Raw genomic sequence first — 23371 nt, 5'->3', positions numbered from 1 at the left:
TAAAAAAAAAAATAATGAGTTGCAATAATGTGATCCCAAATACTTTAACCAGATTCCTCCAAGATGCTAAAATGCATGGCTCATTTCAACAGACAAGCATTTTTAATAATTTTGCTCCTTTTGCATTAGGAGGCAGTCCCAGAATAGCCAACATATGCCTCCCTTGTGATTTTTCTCAACATTCTAATTCTTTCCCCGCTGCCCACATGTTTTAACTGCCGCATTCATGGTGTGTCATTCTTTTGAATAAGACTCCTTTGAGGCTGCCATGTATTTAAAAAAGTACTGCATGCTTGCCTTCCATACAATGCATTAATTTTTACAGTTTTACCAACTTATAGGAAACTACATAAGGGCCTTTATGAAGTTTAAGAAAAATTTCATCATTTTTGCCAACTTCATGTTCTCCCAGCCCCAAACCAACTTTTTATTTCATCTTGATGTTTTCAGCATCCTTGCAGCTAGAAGCAGTTGCCTTCCTTTCTCTCTTTAATTCAAATACAGTCAGTTCAACAAGTGTTCCTTGGGCATATATGTGTATTCAGCACTTCCCTAGGAACTCTGTGGGACATGAATGACTACAGAAGGATGTCCTTGCCCTCTGGGAGCCCATATAATATAACACAGGCAGGAAAAAACTGTTACTAACTTAAATAAGAGTAGGGCTGAGAAACTATGTCAGGGCATAGCACGTTCAATTGTTTACTCAACACATTTAATGCACCTGTTTTAGTTGTGAAGGAAAAGATTCAAGGCCAGATGGCGGGAGAAACTGCTGACCAGAAAAGCATAATTTCCCCATGCAAAATAATAATAATAATAACACAAGTTTGGAGGTTTGTCCTACCAGTCCTGGAAACTAAGAGTGAGTCCCTGACAGCAGGAGAAGGGAAGGAATGAGAGACGGAAGAGAAGAAGAGACATGAGAGAAAATTCCATGTATGAAGTAGATGTATGTGGTGACTGGGGTTTCGGGGGTGACTAGGGATGGGGTCTGTTGTTCTTTCTCTTGGGTGCTACCCATTATTGCAAATCTCCCACACATTCACATTAATGATAACTACATGCACAGCAATCAGCACGTGAGAACACAGGAACACCTTGACTTTATAGAGCAGTATATGAGTAAAGAGGTGACTGGTCAGGCAGGGAGGGTCAAAGACCTCTAGACCTATAATGTATATCTTAAGGCCCAAAGTTCAAGGGCAAGTACTTAGGAAATGGCAAGTTGACAGCTTCACTGCAGAGAAAAGCTCAAGTGGGAAGGCAGAGATGACAGGAGATGGGGAGATAAGTAAGATGCATGTGTTGACCAAAGGCCTTTTCAAAGCCTTGTTAATGAGAGACATAACCAATTATGGAGTTCTAGAATCTGGAGGGCAGATGTGTGTTCCAGGTAGCAACTGAGACCCTGAATTTCAACATTGGGGCTGCTACCCTGTGGGCTCCCCATCCCTCAACCTGGTCCCATTCTTTTTGGCTTCCTGTACCCTGCAGGTAGTCCCACCTGAGTTCTGACATTGAGTCTGAAGATGTTTGTAGATATTTGAACATAAAAGGAAGGGATACAATGAAAACGATGTTTAGAAACACTTTTCATCTGTGGCATGTAGAACAACTTGGAGTGGGCAGAGACTAGCAGCCAGCGTACAAGCAGGGTGGCTGTGGTAAAACCAGTAAAGGAGGTGAGGAAGGCTTGGGCTAGGCTGGCAAAGAGGAACAGATAGGAAGACAGCCAGTGAATGCTCCTGAGACTATCCTCAGATCTCCTTTCCAACTGTGACACATTAAAGCCCAGATTCCATGTGAGCAGAATCAAGATTAATATAGCTTGAGTTAAAATCATTAAGCCAGAAAAAGTGAAAAATACAGGAGGGTCTATGACAGCTACTCTCCCTGAACCTTAAGTCCCCAGGTTGAGACCTCAGAGCAAGAAATGAAGGTGCCTGAGGCTGACCTCACTGTGCTGTGGCCAAAGAGGTCCCTGTCCTCTTCCTCGCAGTATCCCCCCTCTAGGCCTGAAAGAGCCAAAGACCAAATTTGTAGGTTTGAACTTGTCAACAAAATATACAATATATTTTCTATATCCTAGAAATTTTTTTATTGGAGGCTAGTCTTTGGTTTGGGTTCTTATGGATTATTGTGAAATAAATACCTAGTTTTGGCTCCAAATCTGATTGTAAATTCTGGATTTGAGTGATTTCAAATTCTGGGCAGGGGCTGAGTCCTTAAGTATGGCACAGCACTGAATATCAATTGATCTTAATTGCTCTGACTTGATGAAATGTGACTTTAAATAGCACTTGGAGATGGTGTCCTTATGAACCTTCTCAGAGACTCAAACTGTCAAGTAGGATGCAGGGAGAAATGTGCAGCCAAAGATATGCAAAATCCCAATCTGTGGGCCTTTTCTGGGAACTTGCAAGCACTGAAGACTTCCTTTTTAAAGTTTTACATTTGAATAATGTCTCCCATTTGTACACTTTACAATGTCAAAACTCTCCCCTGTCACTGATTTCATGTGATCCTCATAACCCCAAAGATAGTAGACCAGCTATTACTGTTCCCTGCTGAGACAGGCAAATCATATGAGGCCTGCTTAAAGGGTTAACCAGATTATGGTGTGCACCAAAAGGAATCTAATCTCAAGGATGGAGCCAGGACTAAAATCAGGGTTTTGGCTCCCAGTTCAGTGTTCTTTCTATTGGACCCTTCTGTGAGCATATCCAGATCACAACATGCTTGCCTTATCTCTCTGCAACCAACACAGGTTCACAGCTTTTTCACATCAGCCAACCAAACAATATGAATAATGTAGACCAGGGCTGGACAAACTTTCTGTAAAGGGACAGATAATAAATATCTAAGCATTTGCAGGTCATTCAGTCTCTGACAGATCTGCAAAAGTAGTCACAGATACACAGTAAATGAGGATGACTGTGTTCCAATAAAACTTTATTTACAAAAGTAGGCAGAGGGTCCTATTTGGCCAATAGACCATAGTTTGCCAAACCCTGATATGGATGAATGCCTGGGGAGTGCTGGGGATCTACTTCTTCTTCCTTTTAGCATCATCCTATGGTCTCCATCCACCTGGGGTGACTTTAGAAGGAAAATCTGTCCATGCATCATCTAGCAGTTTCTTTCTCTTCCCTATCCTTGGTCATGAGCTAACTGGGGAGACACAAATCCTTCCCTCCCCCTCCAGTCTGCTCTGCATGGCAGGGAGGCTGGCCCAGCCAGGGCTCTAACAGTTGGGTAAGTCTTCTTAATAATAGAACTCAATATAAGGAACCCTCTTGCCCACATTATGATTATGAAGATGCTCCACATTCTCTAAAACCAACTTCCTCAGTAAGCAGAGAAATATTTTAGTCTCTATATACTTATTTGACTCTTGTTGTGTTTCTCAGCTGGCTCAGAACTTGGGGAGAAAAGTGGGATGCTCTTTGTTACGTTCCTCAGGGACCCCTGCCAACACATCTATGCATGACATTTGGATTTAGTGAGGAGAGGCAAGGCTCTGGCTTACCTCTGTGGCTCAGAGCAGTGCATGTACCATGAGTTCTCCCCTTGTCCCAGAGCCCCAGCCCTCACAGCTGAACTGGAACAGATGCCAAGTCGATATGCTGGGCAATCTGTGACTGTGGTTTCCCAGTAGTGTTGGCCACAGGCAGGCAGCTCCTCACCCAGCACCGAGGGGACTCTGCAGGCAAATTGATAAGATTGAGCTTAGCACAGGATTCAGCAGCCTTTATCTATGAGTATCAACAATCAACTTCACACACCCTTTGCCAGAATTCTATCTTTGGAAACTGCCGGAATTTGAGGACTTTCTGTGTTCATTGTGCTCCTACCAATGATCAGACTGCCCCAGAAATTCCCCAAACTCTCACCATGCTCCTGACATATGTCCCCTGTCTCATACAGCACGCACATATGGCACATTGCATCTCTTAAGAGAGCTGGAGAGCAGGAAATAACTAGAATAATGGTGGGAAGAAAAGAAATGGCACAATCTCTGCTTTTACAAAGAGATAGGAAATACAAGGAGAGGAAGGTGAGGACTATGACTTGCAAAGTTTTCTTCCAAAACTTGCAAAAAAGGGAATCTCCAATACCTTTAGCAATGAGTTCCAGTTTCCACTGACTTCCTTGGGCACAACAACCAAAAGAGTGGAGGCTCTTAAATGGCAAGACAGCTGGGAAGCCAGAGCAGAGCAGGGTGTGGAATTGGCCAAGTCTGATTAGGGGGCTTTGGAGTAGGTATCCCTGAGAAGTTGGTTAAAGGCCTCTTTTTGTCTCATCCTATTTTTATAAGAGGCACAGAGAAATGGACCAAAGCACTTTCTGCTGCTGATGGGTGACCTTGTTTGCATGAATTGCTCAGTTTTGCTTAGAAATGGCTGAGACAGCAAGGAGGCATTTTTAATTTCAGCAGCGTTAATATTCAGTCAGCACCTCTCCCTCTCCCTTTAACAGATGAGAAAATGATGAATGCAAGGCAATGTATTTCACTTTCTCATGTCTTTACCCAACAACCTCATTTGAGAGAAGTGGCTACTGACAAGCCCTCACTCCCTGGAGCAAAGCTCTACTGCCTGATATTTATGAGCTAATTTTCAGGTTAATAATAAATAAATAAAATTCTATAAAATACATTACAGTTTTCATCAGTTATTATCTATGAACTCTTACCAATCTCCAGTACATTCTTTTTTCTTTTTCTTTTTTTTTTTTTTTTTGAGAAATCCAAAAAAGTCAGAAAAGTTCAGTCTATTTCTCAAATCTTTTTTTCCCCCCTCTGAATTCACTCCTGTATATTTTTAGCACCTATGATATTCCAGGTCCTATGTTAGATTGTGGGGATTCAAAGATGCATGAAGCAGGGCTGCTGTCCGACAGCTATTCATGATTGAGTGGTTGGCAAAAGACTTCACAAGTTCTTACTCCTTTTACACATATTAAGATCAGAAGTTAGCAGGGCCCAGAGAAGGCTTGGCCATTTCCAAGTGAACCTGAGCTGTGCCACAGACGGGCAAGAAACAGCCTCATGGGGAAATAGTGTAAGTCAACTGGCTGCTGGGGACTTTATTGTGAGCTCTTGATGGCAGCCAACTGCTGGGCACATCAGCCCTTAGCAGCTTGTTTCAAAGATGTTCACTTACTTTCTCCCATTTGGCCATCCTGACCCTCAAAATAATCATGAGAGGTTGCAGAAAAATTGCAGGCCAGTCACCTCACCCTACCCTGTTTTTGGTTCTTGTTTTCTTTGATGCTTCTATTTGTGGGAGCCACTATAGGGGCAAGATTCTGTGGCCAGAACTAGGAACTCAAGAAAGTGTCTCTTCTTTTTCAAGTGGTTGATATAAAACATAGTTTGCTATTGAAAATGATAGAATAATTAACTGGACTCTAGTTTTCATTGAAACTGAGATAATACCCTAAAACAGCCAATGTTTTAACCCAAACCGTCTCTGTTTATATTCCAAATAACAATATTGAGACTTGCTCCAAGTTATGAATGCTCACTGCCATGTTCCCCTTCCTGATAAACCCTGACAGCTAGAAGGGTGTGCAACATTAATATTCAAACTGCATCCAGGCATGTTCATTAAACCAAGGATGCACTCAGGTGAGGCCACGCCAAGGCAATCACTCCAACACCACTGCTGAGTGTCTGCCACTTGTACTTTCTTCCTCTACTTACTCTCTTAGCCGTCGCCTCTCAGTGAAGCTGATCACTGTACCATTGGAGGAAATCTGCAGGGCAGGATGAGCTGTTTCTCTCAACAAGAGAAATCTGGTTCCTGTGGCAATTAAGAAAACAGAATGACAATATTACCATAATGGCAAGGGCTACCCCAAGCTCCACATTTCATACCTGCCTTCCTTTCCCCTGATGTCAAAATCCCTTGCTCAGTGTTTTCAGATACACAGCTGAAATGTCATTTATGATAAGGCATTAGTGGATGCCTGGCTGGTTACCTCTGGCTGGTGCTGCAGGGACATCCTCCTCTGTGTATCCTGTGTCAGAGCTCACTCTGCTACACAAAGTGTGCTCCTTGGACCAGCAGCATCCACATTCCTGGAAACTAGTTAAAAATTCAGAATTGCTGGCCCCCTCTCAGACCTCCTGAATTTGTACTTTAACAAGCTCTTCAGAAGATTTGGGTGCATATTAAAATTAGTGGTACATTGGTATTACCTATAAGAAAGGTCCTAATGAGGGATGGTACAGGCACCATATTGTAGCTACAGAGACAACATTCCTGGGTAAAACCCTCACATCTTCTCTTCCTGAACTCCAAGCTGGCCCTCCCTAGAAAACAAGCAATCACCATGCACAAGATTTTGCTGGTTAAGCAAATGACTTAAAGTGGCCCCCTCAATCCTGTGCCATCTCTAAATCTAGAATAAGGTAATAAAATGATCACTTTTCCATTCTTCACTTCCTTTTCACAATAACTGAGAATGACTAAACATTTTATTGTTGGCATCTTCTGGGTATTTTTCCCAAAATGTCATTGAACAATTTTATGACTTGAGTTACTCATCTATTCATTCATTCATTCAATAAACATTAATTAACACAAATGAGAATAAGCAGAACAAGACTGGAAACTTGCCAGGCCTGTAATCCCAGCAACTCGGAAGGCTGAGGCAGGAAGATCATAAGTTCTAAGTTAGCCTGTGCAATTTAGTGAGGCCCTAAGAAACTTAACAAGACCCTGTCTCAAAATATAAAATAAAAAGAGCTGGGGAATGTGGCTTAATGGTTAACTGCACCTGGGTTCAGTTCCTGGTACAAAAAAGAAAAAAGAAAAAAAAGTACTGGGAACTTCTTCACAGAGTTTCTCTCTCTCTCTCTCTCTCTCTCTCTCTCTCTCTCTCTCTCTCTCTCTCTCTCTCTCTCTCACACACACACACACACACACACACATCTACAAATTACATACATTGTGAGAAACAAATCATCTGGAGAGATTTCTAAAACCACAAATATTCAAGCCTATCCCCAGATCAATTAAATCAATTTCTCTGGGAGTGGGGCCAGGGCATCAATATTTTTTAAGCACCCTGACTGATGGCTAATAGCAGCCAACTTTGAAAACCTCTGAACCAGAAAATAAAAGAAACATCTAGACCCCTGACCTTGGAACCTTGGGACAGAAACCTAGCACTGACAGTAGGTTGGTACCTTTATGAAGTTTCCCTCAAGGATCTCTTCTCTGGGTAGTAGAAAGGAAGAGAAGAAAATATAGATATGGCTTACTATGTATAAAGGAAAAAGTACCTCTGGTGGAGACAAGAGCAGCTTCACTCTGTTCACTTGTCCCAAATGCATTGATGGCTCTCACATAGAAAAAGTAATTGTCATTGGGTTGGAGGTTAACCTTTAACTGCAGTCCTTTAATTCCAGAGAACGATCTAAATACAGAGGGAAAATAATTTTAAATTTAATGACTCATTTCATTTCTGCAATAAAACAACATTTTTTATTAATAACAAATAACTCATTTTCTTCTTTTTATTACCATAGATGTGACCATTGTTATCAAGACAGATTCTATAAAATGGCCATTGTCCACTAAGATTATTTTATCAAATTACTTCTATTTTTGTCAGCTTTTGACAAGTATGTGTCTTCCAGAATGCTCTTTGGAACAGAACCAGACAGCTTTAAAAAAAAAAATCTGAAGAAAGACATAATTTTGTGGTTAACAAATCTCTAGGAATATATTTATTTTCTTTATTAATTTTTGGCTGAGAGGACACTTTGGGATTAAGATGATGTTAAACCAATTTATAATATGAAGGAGCCTAATTATCTCATTAACATGTGATAATAAGCTTCCCAAATGTGGAAGCTTAGTGTAAGTAATGATGATCTTGTATATTGTCATCATGCCAAAGTCATCAAAGTTAATAGAAACTGCAAATCTTTAAGAAAAAAATATATATTTTATTTATTTACTTTTTGAGGTGCTAGGGATCAAACTCTGGGCCTTACACATGCTAGGCAAGCACTCTACCACTCAGACACATCTCCAGCCCGACAAAATCTTTTAAAGCCAACAATTCTGGGCAGAGGGTGGGGGAGGCCCCTCAAAGTTTTCCCAAAAATGTCTTCCTCTTAAAATTATTCCTACATCATTCATTTAAATTAAAAGAAAATTGCTGGTAGTGGTATCTAGTTGGCAGTGAAGTAGGCAAGTATACCACTTAAATATAAGTAGTACTGCTGAATTTGAAGAAGGCACTCTCTGGAGCTGCCAATGAGCTGGAATAGTTTTGAGCTTCTTTTCCATTCTCTTTAATCTGCTTGATAACATGGCCTAGAGCACAGATACAAAAAAAGCACACAAGCCTCTTTCTTTAAGCCTCTGTTTAGAAAAGCCTAAAGAAGAGCTACAAGTTAGACTTCTTGCTAATGGAAGAATTCCTAGCCTGGCTGCTAGGGAGCCAGAGCCCTGATCCTAGTAGATGTACACTGGATGGTAGTCAATGAAAATAATAGCACGATTGCTTTCACATTCATCTTCAGGAGGGTTGGAGGGGGTTTTGTTGGTTTGTTTGTTTATTTCTTCATGTCTCAAAACCCACCTTAGAGAGTAACATGGAGAATCAGAAAAACATATCATTGACTCAGAAAACTAATCAAAAACTTCTTAAAAGCAAACAATCTGTATGGAATAACATTCCTGCCCCTGCCCCATGTCTAAAAGTACAAAATCCACAGTTTAGTCCTAACAAGGAAGGGAAGGAGAGCAGGCTGGATCTATCTGTGTATCTGCTTTTTGGTACCTGTGTCTGGAAAATGTCTGTACAAACTCTTCAAATTATACTGGTTGCTATTTCTGACCCTGTCTCCTGACCAGGCCCTCCATAGAGAATTATCTTTAGATGCACTGAGGATGGATGGATGAGCATGATCCCCGTGACCACTGACAACTAACTATCTGCAGTTAGTTAATGGAAAACCATGTTCTATGACTGGGAATGTAATTCCTGACTAATATCTACAATATTATTCTAGGGTACATGTACTGCTTATCTTATTTAAATTGATGATTAAAATATGTTTTAAATGAACATTAATTATAGCTAGTAATAAAGTTATTGTCTCAATGAGCATACTCAGCCTGAACTGAATTTCAGACTTCATTGACTCATTAAATAAATATTTACGGATCACTTGTAATGTTTCCAGGCCCTATCTCTGCCTGTCACCCTGATGCCTGAAGGGGAAGTGGCAAGGACAGATAAGGAAATTTTAGCTCTAGATACCACACAGAATACACTGGCTTCATTTTGTGACAATGCAGCTGTTAAATACCAAGTATGCTGCTTTTCAGGGAAGTATTTGCTTTCCAGTTATATAAAGTCTGCCAAGGAGGAAATTCCATATTCATCATTGACCACATGCTGTGTCTCATTACTCAGGTAAAAAAGAAAGGTTTACATGACACTGAAGTAAAATACGGGATGACGTTGTGTTTTCAGTGTTTGAAACAGGTCGTGTAGGTTCAACAAACATGAATAAGGCACTCACTGAATCCGTAAAATAAAAGCACCAGGCACAAAAACAAAAGTACTATGAAGTGTGGTGATGTTTAATTGTTCACAAGTTGCCATGTCATGCTCAAGACCCGAGAACAAAGTGAAAAAGATCGGATATGATGGCTCATTGCCATGTCTATTCATCCCATCTGAATCCACTCAGATGTCATCCAAGTTTTCATGTCAGCTGTCCCTGCTTTTAGTCAAATGAAAACACATTTTGGAATGTGTAATCTGAAGAATGGAGCCCTTCCATAGAGTATGACTTTCTTATTTCAAAAACAAAAAACTCATAACTGCAACTCAATCCACATGGCTCATAATGAACTTTATACCTAGTTTGCACTACAATTCAAGTTCACAGGATACCCAAAGTGTAAGTTTGTAGGTCCCCAAATCTCTCCATCAATGGGACAAAGGACCTTTGTTAAGCTCCAACACTGTAAAGCAGGAAAACAGGACTTACAGGAGACCTGCTGTCTCCTCAGAAACCCAGAGGACTGTCATGTGGGTGAGACACTGGTCTCCTTGTCTATTGTTTCAGAGGGCAAACAGTGGAAGCCACTAGAAGGTTGACAGATGCTCAGTGTAAGAAAGGGCTTTCAAATATCAGTAAAGTAGAGGGAAGGGAACAGGGATAGGGATGAGGGAAAGCAAAGGGGAAGTACTGGGGATTGAATTAGAGCAAATTATATTCCTTGATTTTATAATTATGTCAAAGTGAATCCTAATGTTATGTTATAACTAAAAAGAAGAAGAAGAAAGAAAGGTCTTCATAGCTTGAGTCCTTTCACTCTTTAGGTTTTGCTAGGAATAATTGGGAAATTTACCACCACTGACCATGGATAATAGGGCAAGGATCATATAAAGTGAGAACTAAAAAGGAGCTTCAGAAAATAAGAAATCATTAGGGACATAATGCATATGGGGGGAATGACTGAACGCATTAAGTCAGAGACATGAAATTAAAAGAAAAACGGGGGGGCTGGGGTTGTGGTAGAGTGCTCATCTCACATGTGTGAGGCACTGGGTTTGATCCTCGGTGCCACAAATAAATAAATAAATAAATAAATAAATAAATAAATAAATAAATAAATAAATAAATAAATAAATAAATAAAGGTATAGTGTCCATCTACAACCAAAATAAATATTTTTAAAAAATAAAAATTGGGTTCCTATACTCCAAAGACAAATCAGCTGGAAGAGAAATTAGGGAAATCATCCTATTCACAACAGCCTCAAAAAAAAAAAAAAAAACTTGAGGATTAATCTAACAATCTAAGGTGAAGAACTCTAGAATGAAAACTACAGAACACCAAAGAAAGAAATTGAGGGAGACCTTAGAAGATGGAAAGACCTCCCATGTTCTTGGATAGGCAGAATTAATATTGTCAAAATAGCCATACTACCAAAAGTGTTGTACAGATTCAATACAATTCCCATTAAAATTCCAATGATGTTCTTCATAGAAATAGAAAATGCAGTCCCAAAATTCATTTGAAAGAATAAAAGAACTAGAATAGCCAAAGCAATCCTTAGCAAGAAAGGTAAAACAGGAACCATTACAATACCAGACCTTAAATTATACTACAGAACTATAGTACAAAGAAGGCATGGTAGTAGCACCAAAACAAGAAGACAAAAATAACAGAATAGAAGACACAAAGACAAACCCACATTAATACAGTTGCCTCATACTAGACAAAGGCACCAAAAACATATATTGGAGAAAAGATAACCTCTTCAAGAAATGATGCTGGGAAAACTGGAAATTCATATATAGGGTGGAATTTAACCCCTATATCTCACCCTGAAAAAAACTCAACTCAAAGTGGATCAAGAACCTAGGCATTAGACGAGAGATTCCCTCCCTACTAGAAGAAAAAGTAGGTCTAACTCTCCATCACGATGGATTAGGAACCAGCTTCCTCAACAAGACTCCTAAAGCACAAGAAGTAAAATCAAGAATCAATAACTGGGATGGCATCAAACTAAAAAGTTTGTTATTCATCCCATCTGAATCCAACAAAGGAAACAATCAAAAACATGAAGAGAGAGCCTACAGAATGTGAGAAAATCTTTACCACCTGCATCTCAGATAGAGCATTAATCTCCAGGATATATAAGTAACTCAAAAAACTTAACACCAGAAGAAACAAATACTCCAGTCAATAAATGAGGAAAGGAACTGAACAGGCACTTCACAGAAGAAGAAATATGAAAGGTCAACAAATATATGAAAAAAATGTTCAACATCTCTAGGAATTAGAGAAATGCAAATTAAAAGAACACTGCGCTACCATCACACTCCAGTCAGAATGGCAATTATGAGGAATACAAATAACAATAAATGTTGGCGAGGATGTGGGGAGAAAGGTATACATACTCATACATTGCTGATGGAACTGCAAATTGGTGCAACCACTCTGGAAAGCAGTATGGAGATTTCTCAAAAAATTAGGAATGGAACCACCATTTGACACCTCTCTCTTACTCCTGGGTATATATCCAACGGATTTTAAATTGTCATACTACAGTGACACAGCCACATCAATGTTTATAGCAACACAATTCAAAATAGTAAAGTTTTGGAGCCAATCTAGACATCCTTCAACAGACAAATGGATAAAGAAAATGTGATATATACAATGGAGTATTACTCAGACATTAAAATGACTTTATGCCATTTGGCAGTAAATGGATGATCTGGAAACTATCGTGCTAAGTGAAATAAGCCAGTCCCAAAAGCCAAAGGTTGAATGTTTTTGCTGATATGTGGGAGAGTACAGTATCAACTCTATGACCCCTAAGGGAGACTGTTTGGTGATATCTATCCAAATTTAAAATGCATGTGCCTTTTAACCAGTCATCCTACTTTGAGAAATTTATCCTGCAAATGTTATTTGCACATGAGTGGAATTATATGTGTTCCATGTTGCTCATTGCAGCATTGTTTATGATAGCAGGAGAATGGAACAATTTAAATGCCTCTCAACTGGTCAAATAAATTAATTTATAGCATTAAAACAGAATACAATAGAATTTTTTTAATTGAGGCAGTTCCAAATGTATTGATATGGGAAGCTTCCCAAGGCAAATTTTTAAGCAAGAAAAGCAAGGTGGTTGAAATATACACAGTATACTTCCATTTGTTAAAAAACTATAGATGCTAACCCACAATAAATGGGGGGAGAGAAAGAATAGATATGCAGTAGATTACACAAAGGGGAATGAAGTGAAGAGAGGGGAGACAGAAAAAGAAAAGACAGAGGAATGAATCTGACATAATTTTCCTATGTACATATATTAATACACCACAATGAATCCCATAATCATGTATATCCACAAGAATGGGGTCCTGATTAGAATAAGATATATCCCATGTTTGTATAATTATATCAAAATGGATTCTATTTTATGTATAATTAAAAAGAACCAATAAAAAATTGGGAAGAGGTAAATTCATTATCACTTGCAGATGATATGACTGCTTACCTAGAAAACCCAAGAAAACTAGCTAAAAAACTCTTTCATAATAAGAGAGCTTAAGCCAGAAATGAAGTCCTATAATCCCAGCAATTTAGGAGGTTCAGGCAGGAGGATCACAAGTTCAAGACCAGCCTCAGAAACTCAGGATGCCCTAAAAAACTTACTAAGAACCTGTCTCAAGATAAAAAAAATAAAAAGGGCTGAGGATGTAGCTCAGTGGTGATGCAGCTCTGCATTCAATTCCCAGTACCAAAATAAATAAATAAGAGAATTCAGTAAGGTAGCTAGATACGGAACTAATACAGGAAATCAAAATTTTTTATATGAAAATAACAAGATGGAAAATAAAACAAAAGAAATTATGGACAATAGCGATAAATAAAACTTACATTTGTCTAATTCATATCAAGAGCACTTTTCAGATGCTACTGAGAAAAAATACACAAAAAGACTTGAATAAAGGAAAAGGCATATTGATTCTTCTATAAGAAAATACAACACAAAAGTTTTAATTCTCCCTAAGTTAATCTATAACATGATCTCTAAAAATAACAAGTTGTTAGGAACCCACTGGTGAGAGAATCTATACAGGCTGATTCTAAAGAATCACAAAAAATATAAACTAGCAAATAAAAAAAAAAGCCAATGAAGAGCCCACCTCACCTGCCAGGGATTCTAAACTATAATAATCAAAACAGTGCAGTGTGGGACAATAACTAGATGAGTCAATGGAACAGATTATAAAGCCAAACACATAATCTCCTGAATACATACTTAATAATAATGAAAGCATTTCAAATAAAAAGGAGAAATGATAGGTTTTATTGTTAGAAGAGCTGGATAGTCATACTAAAATAAATAAAGTTGGATATCCTACTTCCTATTCCTACTCAAATAAATTCCAAATGATAAAATATCTAGTTTTAAAAATAAAATTATCAGCTATTATACAAAGCCTGGGAGAAAAAAATATATATATATGTGTATATACACAGAGTGTGTGTTTATGTGTGCAGGAGAGTGTGAGAGAGAGAAGGCATTTTAAAATATTACACAAAAAAATAAAAGCTATTTTCAAAAAAGACTGATAATTCAACTATATTAATATTTAAAATGCATGGCAGAAAATATCAAAGTTTCACAACTCACATCACACATGAAAGCTAACTTCCTCAAAGGGGGAAAAAAAAAGCTTCTACAAATCAATAAGAAAAAAATGCCCCAATCTAACAGGGAAAAAAAAAAAAGTAAATCAAATGAACAGTTGATAAAAAGGAAGTACACAGCTCTGAAATGTAAGAAAAGATGTTCCATCCAACAATAGAAATGCATGCTTTAACTATAATAAGATTCTATTTTTATATATCAAAGATTGTAAGTTTTATCATACCATATACAGGCAAGTACCCTTACACACTGCTAGCCTAGCATCAACATATGACAAGCCAAGCACCCTTACACACTGCTAGCCCAGCATCAACTTTATGACCTCTAACGGACACAGTTTGGTGATATCTATCCAAATTTCAAATGTCTTTTAACCAGTCATGCTACTTTGAGAAATCTATCGCACAAATGATATTTGCACATGTGTGGAATTATATGTGTTCCATGTTGCTCACTACAGCATTGTTTATGATAGCCAGAGAATGGAACAACTTAAATGTCTCTCAACTGGTCAAATAAATTAAATTATAGCATTAAAACAGAATGGCAGTTCCAAATGTATTGATATGGGATGCTTCCCAAGGCGAAAATTTTTAAGCAAGAAAAGCAAGGTGGTTGAAATATACACAGTATACTTCCATTTGTTGAAAAACTATAGATGCTTGTATATTCACAGACTGTCTAAAAGTACATATATGAATCAGGTAACAGTAGTGGTCTCCTAGGATGAGAAATGAGTAGGTAAGAATAGGGTGAAAGGAAACTAATTTTCACTGTATTCCCTTCTCTATCTTTTGAATCTGTACCAAAGGCATCTACCCAAAATTTACCCAAAATTAATTTATTTACTTTTAAGAGCTATATTGCCAGGTCAGGAAGGCGTTTAGGAGTTGGTGAAATGTGTTTGCAGAATCTCGATGTGCGCATGTGTTCTAACACAGTAAAGTGGCTTGTTTCTCTGTGCTGCCATGTTTAACACCTGGGTCTGAATGCCTTTCTCCCCAGGGGAGGAGGTAGTCTGTGTACAAACAATATGAAGGAAGCCAGTGCCATGACTCCTGGAAGCAGCCTACAGATAGTGCTGTCACTGCAGTGCACAGCAGATGGTTAAGCATGAATTGTTTTTTAAAAACACAGTTGGCTCTTACTGGCATTCACATTGGCAGCACCAACATCCAGCCAGTCAGTCAACACCATTTACTGTGAACTGTGAACAGAGCGCATGTGGGCCCTGTGGGGCCTGCTAGAGAAGCAGTGCTTCCCAACGGGTCCAGGCCTCCTGTGAAGTCTACACTAGGCTCTCTTAAGAGGGGCTGGTGAGTCAGAATGTTAACCAATCATTCCACTCAATTTTATGATCAGTGAGGTTTGGGGAACACAATATTGTGAAGTGTGAAGGGGTAGAAAGGAGAAACAAGAAAACTACTAGGTAACATAAGCAATGTTGCCTGGGGTTGTGGCTCAGTGGTAGGACACTCCACCTAGCACATGCAAGGCCCTGAGTTCGATCCTCAGCACCACATAAAAATAAATAAAATAAAGGTACTGTGTTCAACTACAACTAAAAAATAAATATTTAAAAAAAAAACACATAAGCCATGTTAAATAAAGAACAACTAACCCAGTAGCCTTGACTATTTGAAGCAATTCATAAAATCTTAACTAAATATAAATGTGGAAATTTTGTTTAGGATAGAAATTTTTCATTAAATCAGGATCAAGAAGAAAAAGTTTTATGTATTTATTCTTTTTTTAAGAAAAACTTGGTCAATAAAAATTTTAAACAGAACTATTTTTCTTTGTTAAAGTAAGAATATTAAGAGACTGGGTGTTAACTAAATGTCAATATTAGTTCATAATAGTATTAAGAAAATTAAAAAAAAAAAAAAACAGGGGCTGAATGCTTGCAGCCATGGGACTTACTCTTCCCTGTAGTTAGAATCTCTCATGAAATCAACATGAGCCAAAGGTTCCAATAGAAGGAGCCTGGGGTTTTGTTTTCTCCATAGTTTTCCTCCAAAGCCTGAATGACACCATTTATAATTCAGGCAGAGAATCCCAGGAGCCTCATAGCATTCATTCCTCTGGATTCTCTAAGCTCTCCTTTAGCACTCCCTGGCCACATATGTGGACAATTACTTTAGGTCCTCACTAGACTTGCCCACACAGTACAGTTATTTACCATTAATGCTTTCAGATCTCGTTTAAAAAAAAAAAATCACATAGAGAATGTTTTTGCATCTTTTGTAAAACTGCTCTTAAAGACAATCGCTATTATCTTGTTCAATAGCCCTTATATAAAGATCTACATGAAAAATTCATCTTAGAGCTGAATGTCAAGAAATATAATTGTCTCTCTTAGTGAAATGTTGTGTTTCCTTTAGAAAAGAGATGAGTTATGTAATTTCTTTCTTCTCCCTCTTGCTCTCTCCCCCTCTCGCCAGTTTTCACTTGAGCTGCCAGGAAGTTCAGATTTGAATTTTATGTTCCATTGAGGTACTGTTCTTAATCTGTGCTTTTGGATACAGTCTCCTCACCCCTACATTATTATCTGCGTCTTGTTCTTACAGGGATGTTTTAGTGGTTCTGTCATGTCTGAGTCTTCTACTGTGAACAACTTGAATACTTTTGGAAACTGATACAACCTAAGTTAGAAGTGAAGGGACAGGTTGAGTTTCCATTGATTGAGATTTTACTTACAACCAGGAGGTGCATGAGATTTTTTTTAAATGATCAAAGTCAAATTAGATTCATTTGGGAAAAAAAAAAAAAAAAGATTTCATGTAGAAAAAGCCAAATGCCAAGAACGCTGGGAGGGGATCATCTTCACATAACTTACTTTCTCAACAACTGCCTGTGGATGGATATTACAATTTGGATCAAGAAAAGAATACCATATAAACTTCTATGGCTACAATTTTGGTCCAATCATGTCAGTGGCCCTTCTGTCATTGTGAAGCAAGCATGGAGCAGGTTATAGCCCCACGAGCTGTTGGAAGATGATCTCACAAACCCAGCCACAGAGCCCACCTCCTCTAGGGATGCTCACACTGCAGGGTGACCCGGGGTGTGGGGGGGTGGTCCTCCTGGCCCCTATAGTCTTGGCCAGCACCAGGGAGCAGGAAGCTCACTCCCAACTACTTTGTGGAGTATTGAGTCTCACAGATTTGTCATTCAATGCACAGCTTCTCTCTGCACGGCCCACACAGCTAATCCCTGTACTATATTTCTCTCAGTTTTCCCTCCTCCACCCACACTTCTGCTGACTTCTCTCCACACAGGAGAGACAGAACAGCTGAGGAAACAGCAGAGCAGTGGAAAATTTTTGAAAGTGTTTTGAGCCCACCCAACCTGAGGAGAGCATTCAAAGAAAAACAGGAAGAGGGAGAGTAGGAGCTCCCTGGGCGCCCCCCCCCCACCCCGCACACAAGCAGAAGATTGTCACTCTCACCCACCTCCAGTCCCAACAGGGGCCAACTGCTGGGACCAAGCCTCAATGCCCACATGCAAAAATATGCAAATTTTTTGGGAGGATTATGGAAGGAAGGCAACTGCTCAGCTATTTCAGACACTGCATCACGGAACTTGAGGGCACAGTAGGCTCATTCCATTCAAACACCTTTGGTCTTAAATTGGAATATCTAGAGGCCATCATACCTGCAGAACGAATGCAGATCTGAAGGTGGATATGATTCTGTTCTGGCAACCAAAATTAAAGTCCCCAATCTAAAGGACAATTAATGCCCTCCCTCTGAGTGAATGAGTGTGTATATATGTGTGTGTGTGTCTGATTTAATATTACTCATCCTTTTTCATTTCCTTTCAACTGCTCTTCCTACACCAAACAAGAGCTTTTAAGGCTGCCTATATTTTCAGGGATTGGGGGTGGAAAAAAGATGGGAACTCATTTCGTTTTTGCTCCCTCTCTCTTTAGCTAGAGATTCCAGCAGTTGAAGAACAAAAAGTACAAAGACAAAAGGAGACTGGTAAATCCATTCACCCATTCATTTATTCACTTACTTGTTCTGTACGCCTATCTTCACCTACTTTGTGGTCTAGGCTCCACTGAACTGAGCCACGTCCAAAAGAAGTAATCTTTGATCTCCCTTACTCCCTTCAGTGACCTCTGGATCAATTTTTGGATCCGGTTTAGTATAGAGATTTTCCATGGAACCCAGAAGTTGTATGAAGATTATATGATCAAAGAATAAGTAGGATTGTAAATGTTTTTCTCTATAAGCATCCAAAGAAAGATTTCTAGCCCACACATTAGACTAGTCCTATCTCTACTTTGTTGGCACAATTTATTTATTTTTTTCAAATTATCATCAAAGCTAACCTAACTTTTGTTATGGTCAGTATTATGTATTTGATACTAATTGAAATATTTACCCATTCAAATAACACATATTCGTTCAGTAGCTACAATATGCCAGACACTGTCTCACTCATTGAGGCTATGATTTTGCATAATGATCATTTAAAGGAGATAATAAATGAGTGGGATCAGACAACCCTTGTCTTGATGTTCTTTCCAAGAGTGAAAAAAAATAAAGAAGAAGAATGTGATCCTAATACATGCAAAGAAAGTAGGAATTGTTTCCATTTGACAACTAGAAGTGATCAGCTTATAGTTCTTTATTTATGAATCCTACTGTCTGACTGGTTCCCCATAGCTAACATCTTACAGACTGAGCTCTATAAATTTTAGCTGACTAGTTCATATTTTATAGTTTTGAAACATCAAACCTTGGAGGGATATTTTAAAGTTGGTTGTAAGGACCAGATGGGTCAGGAGATCTAAGATACACATTTATTTCCAAAAAGCAGATTTTTTTTCTTTCATCCTGAACTCTCAGATTGGAAACCAAGGAGATACAAATGAGTTTTGTAGTCCTGGGTCTCTGTCTCTGAGATGAAGGATGAACCTCTGAGCTGCCTCCTGTCTGTTGAGGCTGGCCTTGTTATAAGACTTAAAGGCCTGTATTGATAAGGAATGGATCTGATGTAGTGGATCAGCAATCGACTTGGCAAACAAACAGGGTAATAATTTGTGGCCAAGAAAATCTTGCTTGCTTCAAAAACTATCTATTGTCAGATGTAGCAGAGATCCAAAGACTGGAAAGCCACCTCTGGACCATGGGTTGGGCATACCGTTGCCCCTCCTAGTACTGAAGAGTCTTTGAGCACAAATTTTAAAATAACTCCATCTCCAGCTCAACTTCAAACTATCAACAGGGCTCTGCATGTGAACTTTCTCTTAACTTCTAAATATGCTGGATTATATCTACTTGTTGACAAAAGATCTTTGCATTGTTCAAAACTACTATAAACTACATATCCAACCCTTCATGTGCTCTCTTACAACAGGAAAAATAAAAATGAAATCACTGGCAAAGTCTCAAATAGAATTTTCAAATAGAATAAACCAATAACAAGTTTTATGTTTCAGTAAGTTCTACTTTGGTTTTGATGAAATTGGTGGATGACATTTATGCCCCCCAACATGGTACTGAAGATTAAGCCCAGGGCCTTGAGCATGTTAGGCAAGTGCTCTTCCACTGAGCTACATCCCCAGCCTTATCCACCCCTTTTAAAATAGTTTTGAGATCCTTAGGATGATCAGGCAAAGGAAAAACCTCAATCAAATGAGATTTTAATGGTGGTACATTATCTTTTCATCTCTGTGGTTTTTGTGTAATAAGCGAAACTAAAGATGTATGGTAACTCCCATTTGTCAGGCTGTTGAGGTGTGTCAACTCAATCTGCATAATGAAAAGAATTTACAACTAAACGAAAGAATAAGACAGATCTGGTTTTGAATCCTAACTCCAAACTCTCCGCTATACCTTGGCCAAATCATCAACATTCTCTGATGAGACAGAGATCACTGCCTACCTCACAGGACTATGGAGAGTTATGAGAGCAAGTACAATTGCTGGCACATTGAAGGCTATGAGTGGATACCACTTCTCCTTCCTTCTCCCCTTTTCCTTCTCCCTGTAGCCATGTTTATGAGATGACATCACAGTTCCCTCAAAAACTAGGTCTCAAGTTTTCCATATTTCTGCTGATTTAAGTATCCAACTGTGCTGATATGATTTATGCAAATGCCAACTGGGGACGGGTGCCATAACAGAGATGAGTCATTTCACAGTACTCCTTAACAATCTGATCTTGCTTCAGAGAGAAAGGGCTTTCCTCACTGATGGTGGGAAAAACTGCCCTGAGATATAGGCACTCCTGAAATAAGATTCTCATAGTATCAAGGGGACTTTGCAGGTAAGATCTAGGAATCCCCTGAGTGATGTGAAACAAGTTAACAGCTTGAACTTTGAAATCTGACAAAATGAAATTTGGATCCTGATTGCCACTTGCTAGCTAAGTAGTCTCCCAAAGTGTCTCTCCCAGGGTGCTTGTAAGGATTAAACAAAACAACATACACAAAGCACTGAGACCAGCAATGGACACAGAGGAAATGCTCAGTAAAATTCAATGATTCCCTCCCCCCCCCCAGCCCAACCTACTGTTCTTTCCTGGCCAGAGGTCACCTCTCAGCTATCTGTTGATTCCTCAGCTGTCTGTTGATTCCTGAAGCCTGCCTTCCAGCAGTCAGGGCGTGACCTGAGATGTCTACTGTACATTTCCTATGATCTCACTTCTGTAGCCTACATCCTTCCCCTATGCACTCCACCCAATCCCAATCCATCCTTTGATCACTATTTTATAAAGCCTGTCTTCTACTTGAAAGCACTATAATTATTGCCCAGTCATAGGAAATCTCACACCATAACTAAGTAAATAGCTACTGATTGATCGTGAAGTTAATCAAGAACTTAAAGAATACACTTCATTAAAAAGCTGTCTAATTTCTTACTACTATCCCTCATTTCTATATCCTATCAAAATAGTTTATCTCAGTAAACTTGGTAAAAAAATAAAACCAAAATACCTCTTATTAAAATATAATTATTAATAATAATATTGGTCTGTGAAGTTGTTTTAAAGCCAGGACTTTGGAGGTTAAGGAAATACCACTTCAGAGGTGAGCTAATGTTTACCAAATGCCTACTGGATACATGGCTCCTTATTGATAAATTTTGGCTTCATCATTTTAGTGAGAGAGCTTCACCCTTTTTTTTTTCACTAGAAAAATCTGTAGATTTTTCATGTTCTTTGGAGAGGTAGGTATGTCTCTGTGATAACGTATATGTAATTAGCTCCTTTATGATACCAATACATCATGGAGGCATTCAGATTTACATTACACACAAGTTCAGTATTAGTTTCTCCAGTTAGGTGGTACCTATTCTTATAGAGCTAGTAAAAAGTGCATAAAATATGCATAAATTTTATCTAATGACTCAAGTTAAATATACCTCACAGAATGTTCTATCTTATTAAAATTCACATACATTTTTCTTACAAGGGAGTTATTATTCTGCATTGTAGCATGTGTTTTATTACAAACTTGGAGTTCATTGATGAATAGTGATGAAGCTGCAAATCAAATCAACAGCTTAGTTAGCTCAGCAGGATTTGAGGATGCTTTTCTCTCTTGGTGAGCTTAAATTCAGAGGGTAGCTTAGAACCTGAGCCACTGCCTGGGGCTCTGGGCAAGCTCCCTTACCTGAGGCCCTCGCCTTCAGGAGAGTGCTGTCTGCAGTACTCCAGAGTGTAGGTCTCTGTGGCCTCTGGGTTGGCAGGCCGCCATCGGATTGTAGCCCTGTTCCAACATACAGTGCAATCCTCGGCCCGAATCACAGGGGTTGAGGGTGCTGCAGAAAGAGAAGGAAATCATTCACGGAGCAATGCCATCTCTGCTTCCCTGTCGCCTGGGAAGAATGGTTAGGGATGATTTTATTTTAAAATTTTTATCAGAAAATTTATTCTGGTCTGAAAACCTCAAAGAGATTAAAATTTATGTTATGAAAAATCTCCCTCCTCTGCCTTCTAAATTTCCCAGTTCTCGCCCATCCCAAACAGCCTCGACATTAATTGCCTATAAATCACACCCTGGTTTCTGAATACATCTCCTCTACAATCAAATAAAAATCAAATAAAAATCAAAATGCTTGCCCCTCTCCTTTTACACAAAAGTTAGTCATGATCTTACTCCCAGCATGTTCTCAATAAAGGTTTGTTTTAAAAGGAAAGAAGGCAGGGTAAAAGGCTAATGGGTAGGAGCAACCTATTGACAGTCTGATGTGGAGGCCTGCTGCAGCCCCCTGGGGAAAGATTTCATCGTGAGATTGTATTCCTGCTGGGATGGCAGCACTTAAAACATCTTGGATTCTCTATTACAGTTTGAATCTTGAATGTCCCTTAAAGGTCTAAGTGTTGAAGGTTTGGTCCCCAATGAAGCAGTGTTCAGAAGTAAGATTCAAAGAGTGATTGGATCCTGAGAGCTCTTGATGTCAGCAATGGATTAGTCCACTAACCGGCTCACAGCTGATGTTTTTTTGTTTGTTTTTGGAAGTGATAAAAACTTTAGGAGAGGGACTGGGGATATGGCTCAAGCAGTAGCGCTCTTGCCTGGCATGCGTGAGGCACTGGGTTCGATCCTCAGTACCACATAAAAATAAAATAAAGATGTTGTGTCCACCTAAATCTAAAAAATAAATATTAAAAAAAAAAAAACTTTAGGAGATGGGGCCTCACTGGAAGAAGCAGGTCACTGGAAGTGTGCCCTGGAAAGGTATATCTTGTCCCCAACCTTTCCCTCTGCTTCCCAGCTGCCATAAAGCAAGTGGCTTTGCTCTGTGATACCTTTCCCACCATGATGTTCTGCCTTACCACAGGCCCAGAAACATGGAGCCAGCAAGCCAAGGACTGTAAGCTCTGAAACTATGAGCCAAAATACATCTTTCCTCCTTTAAGTTGTTTTTCTCAAGTATTTAGTCACAGCAATGAAGTTAACAAAGTCTCCCAGCATCGATAAAATGATACCCAAGCTTCTGGCCTTAAAAAGCAGAGCCTCTGTTATATTAGCCTTTCTCGCCTCATGTCTTTCCTTATTTTTAAGTCAAAGAAACAACATCAAACTTCTAATAATATCCTGCACATTCCATTCTGTTTCCTCCCTTGATGTCTCCCGTCATATGTCTCCTCTTCAAGAGGAATGTGCTTCCTTAACACATGACTTCCTA

General features: G+C 39.0%; 1 protein-coding gene across 1 annotated transcript in view; it reads right to left on the bottom strand.

Moving 5' to 3' along the window:
* The window catches only part of Cmya5 (cardiomyopathy associated 5), an 87444-nt gene that overhangs the window by 1166 nt on the left and 62907 nt on the right, over positions 1-23371 (bottom strand). The window contains exons 9-12 of the mRNA XM_005329007.3: positions 21853-22000; positions 7298-7431; positions 5711-5810; positions 3533-3706 (exon numbers count right to left, since the gene is read on the bottom strand). Of these exons, the coding sequence (XP_005329064.2) occupies positions 3533-3706; positions 5711-5810; positions 7298-7431; positions 21853-22000 (556 nt within the window). The remainder of the gene's footprint in view (positions 1-3532; positions 3707-5710; positions 5811-7297; positions 7432-21852; positions 22001-23371) is intronic.

This window comes from Ictidomys tridecemlineatus, chromosome 1 (assembly GCF_052094955.1).
Source record: "Ictidomys tridecemlineatus isolate mIctTri1 chromosome 1, mIctTri1.hap1, whole genome shotgun sequence".
NCBI lineage: Eukaryota > Metazoa > Chordata > Mammalia > Rodentia > Sciuridae > Ictidomys > Ictidomys tridecemlineatus.
Note: the sequence above shows the minus strand (reverse complement) of the source record. Positions and strands in the feature narration are given on the sequence as shown.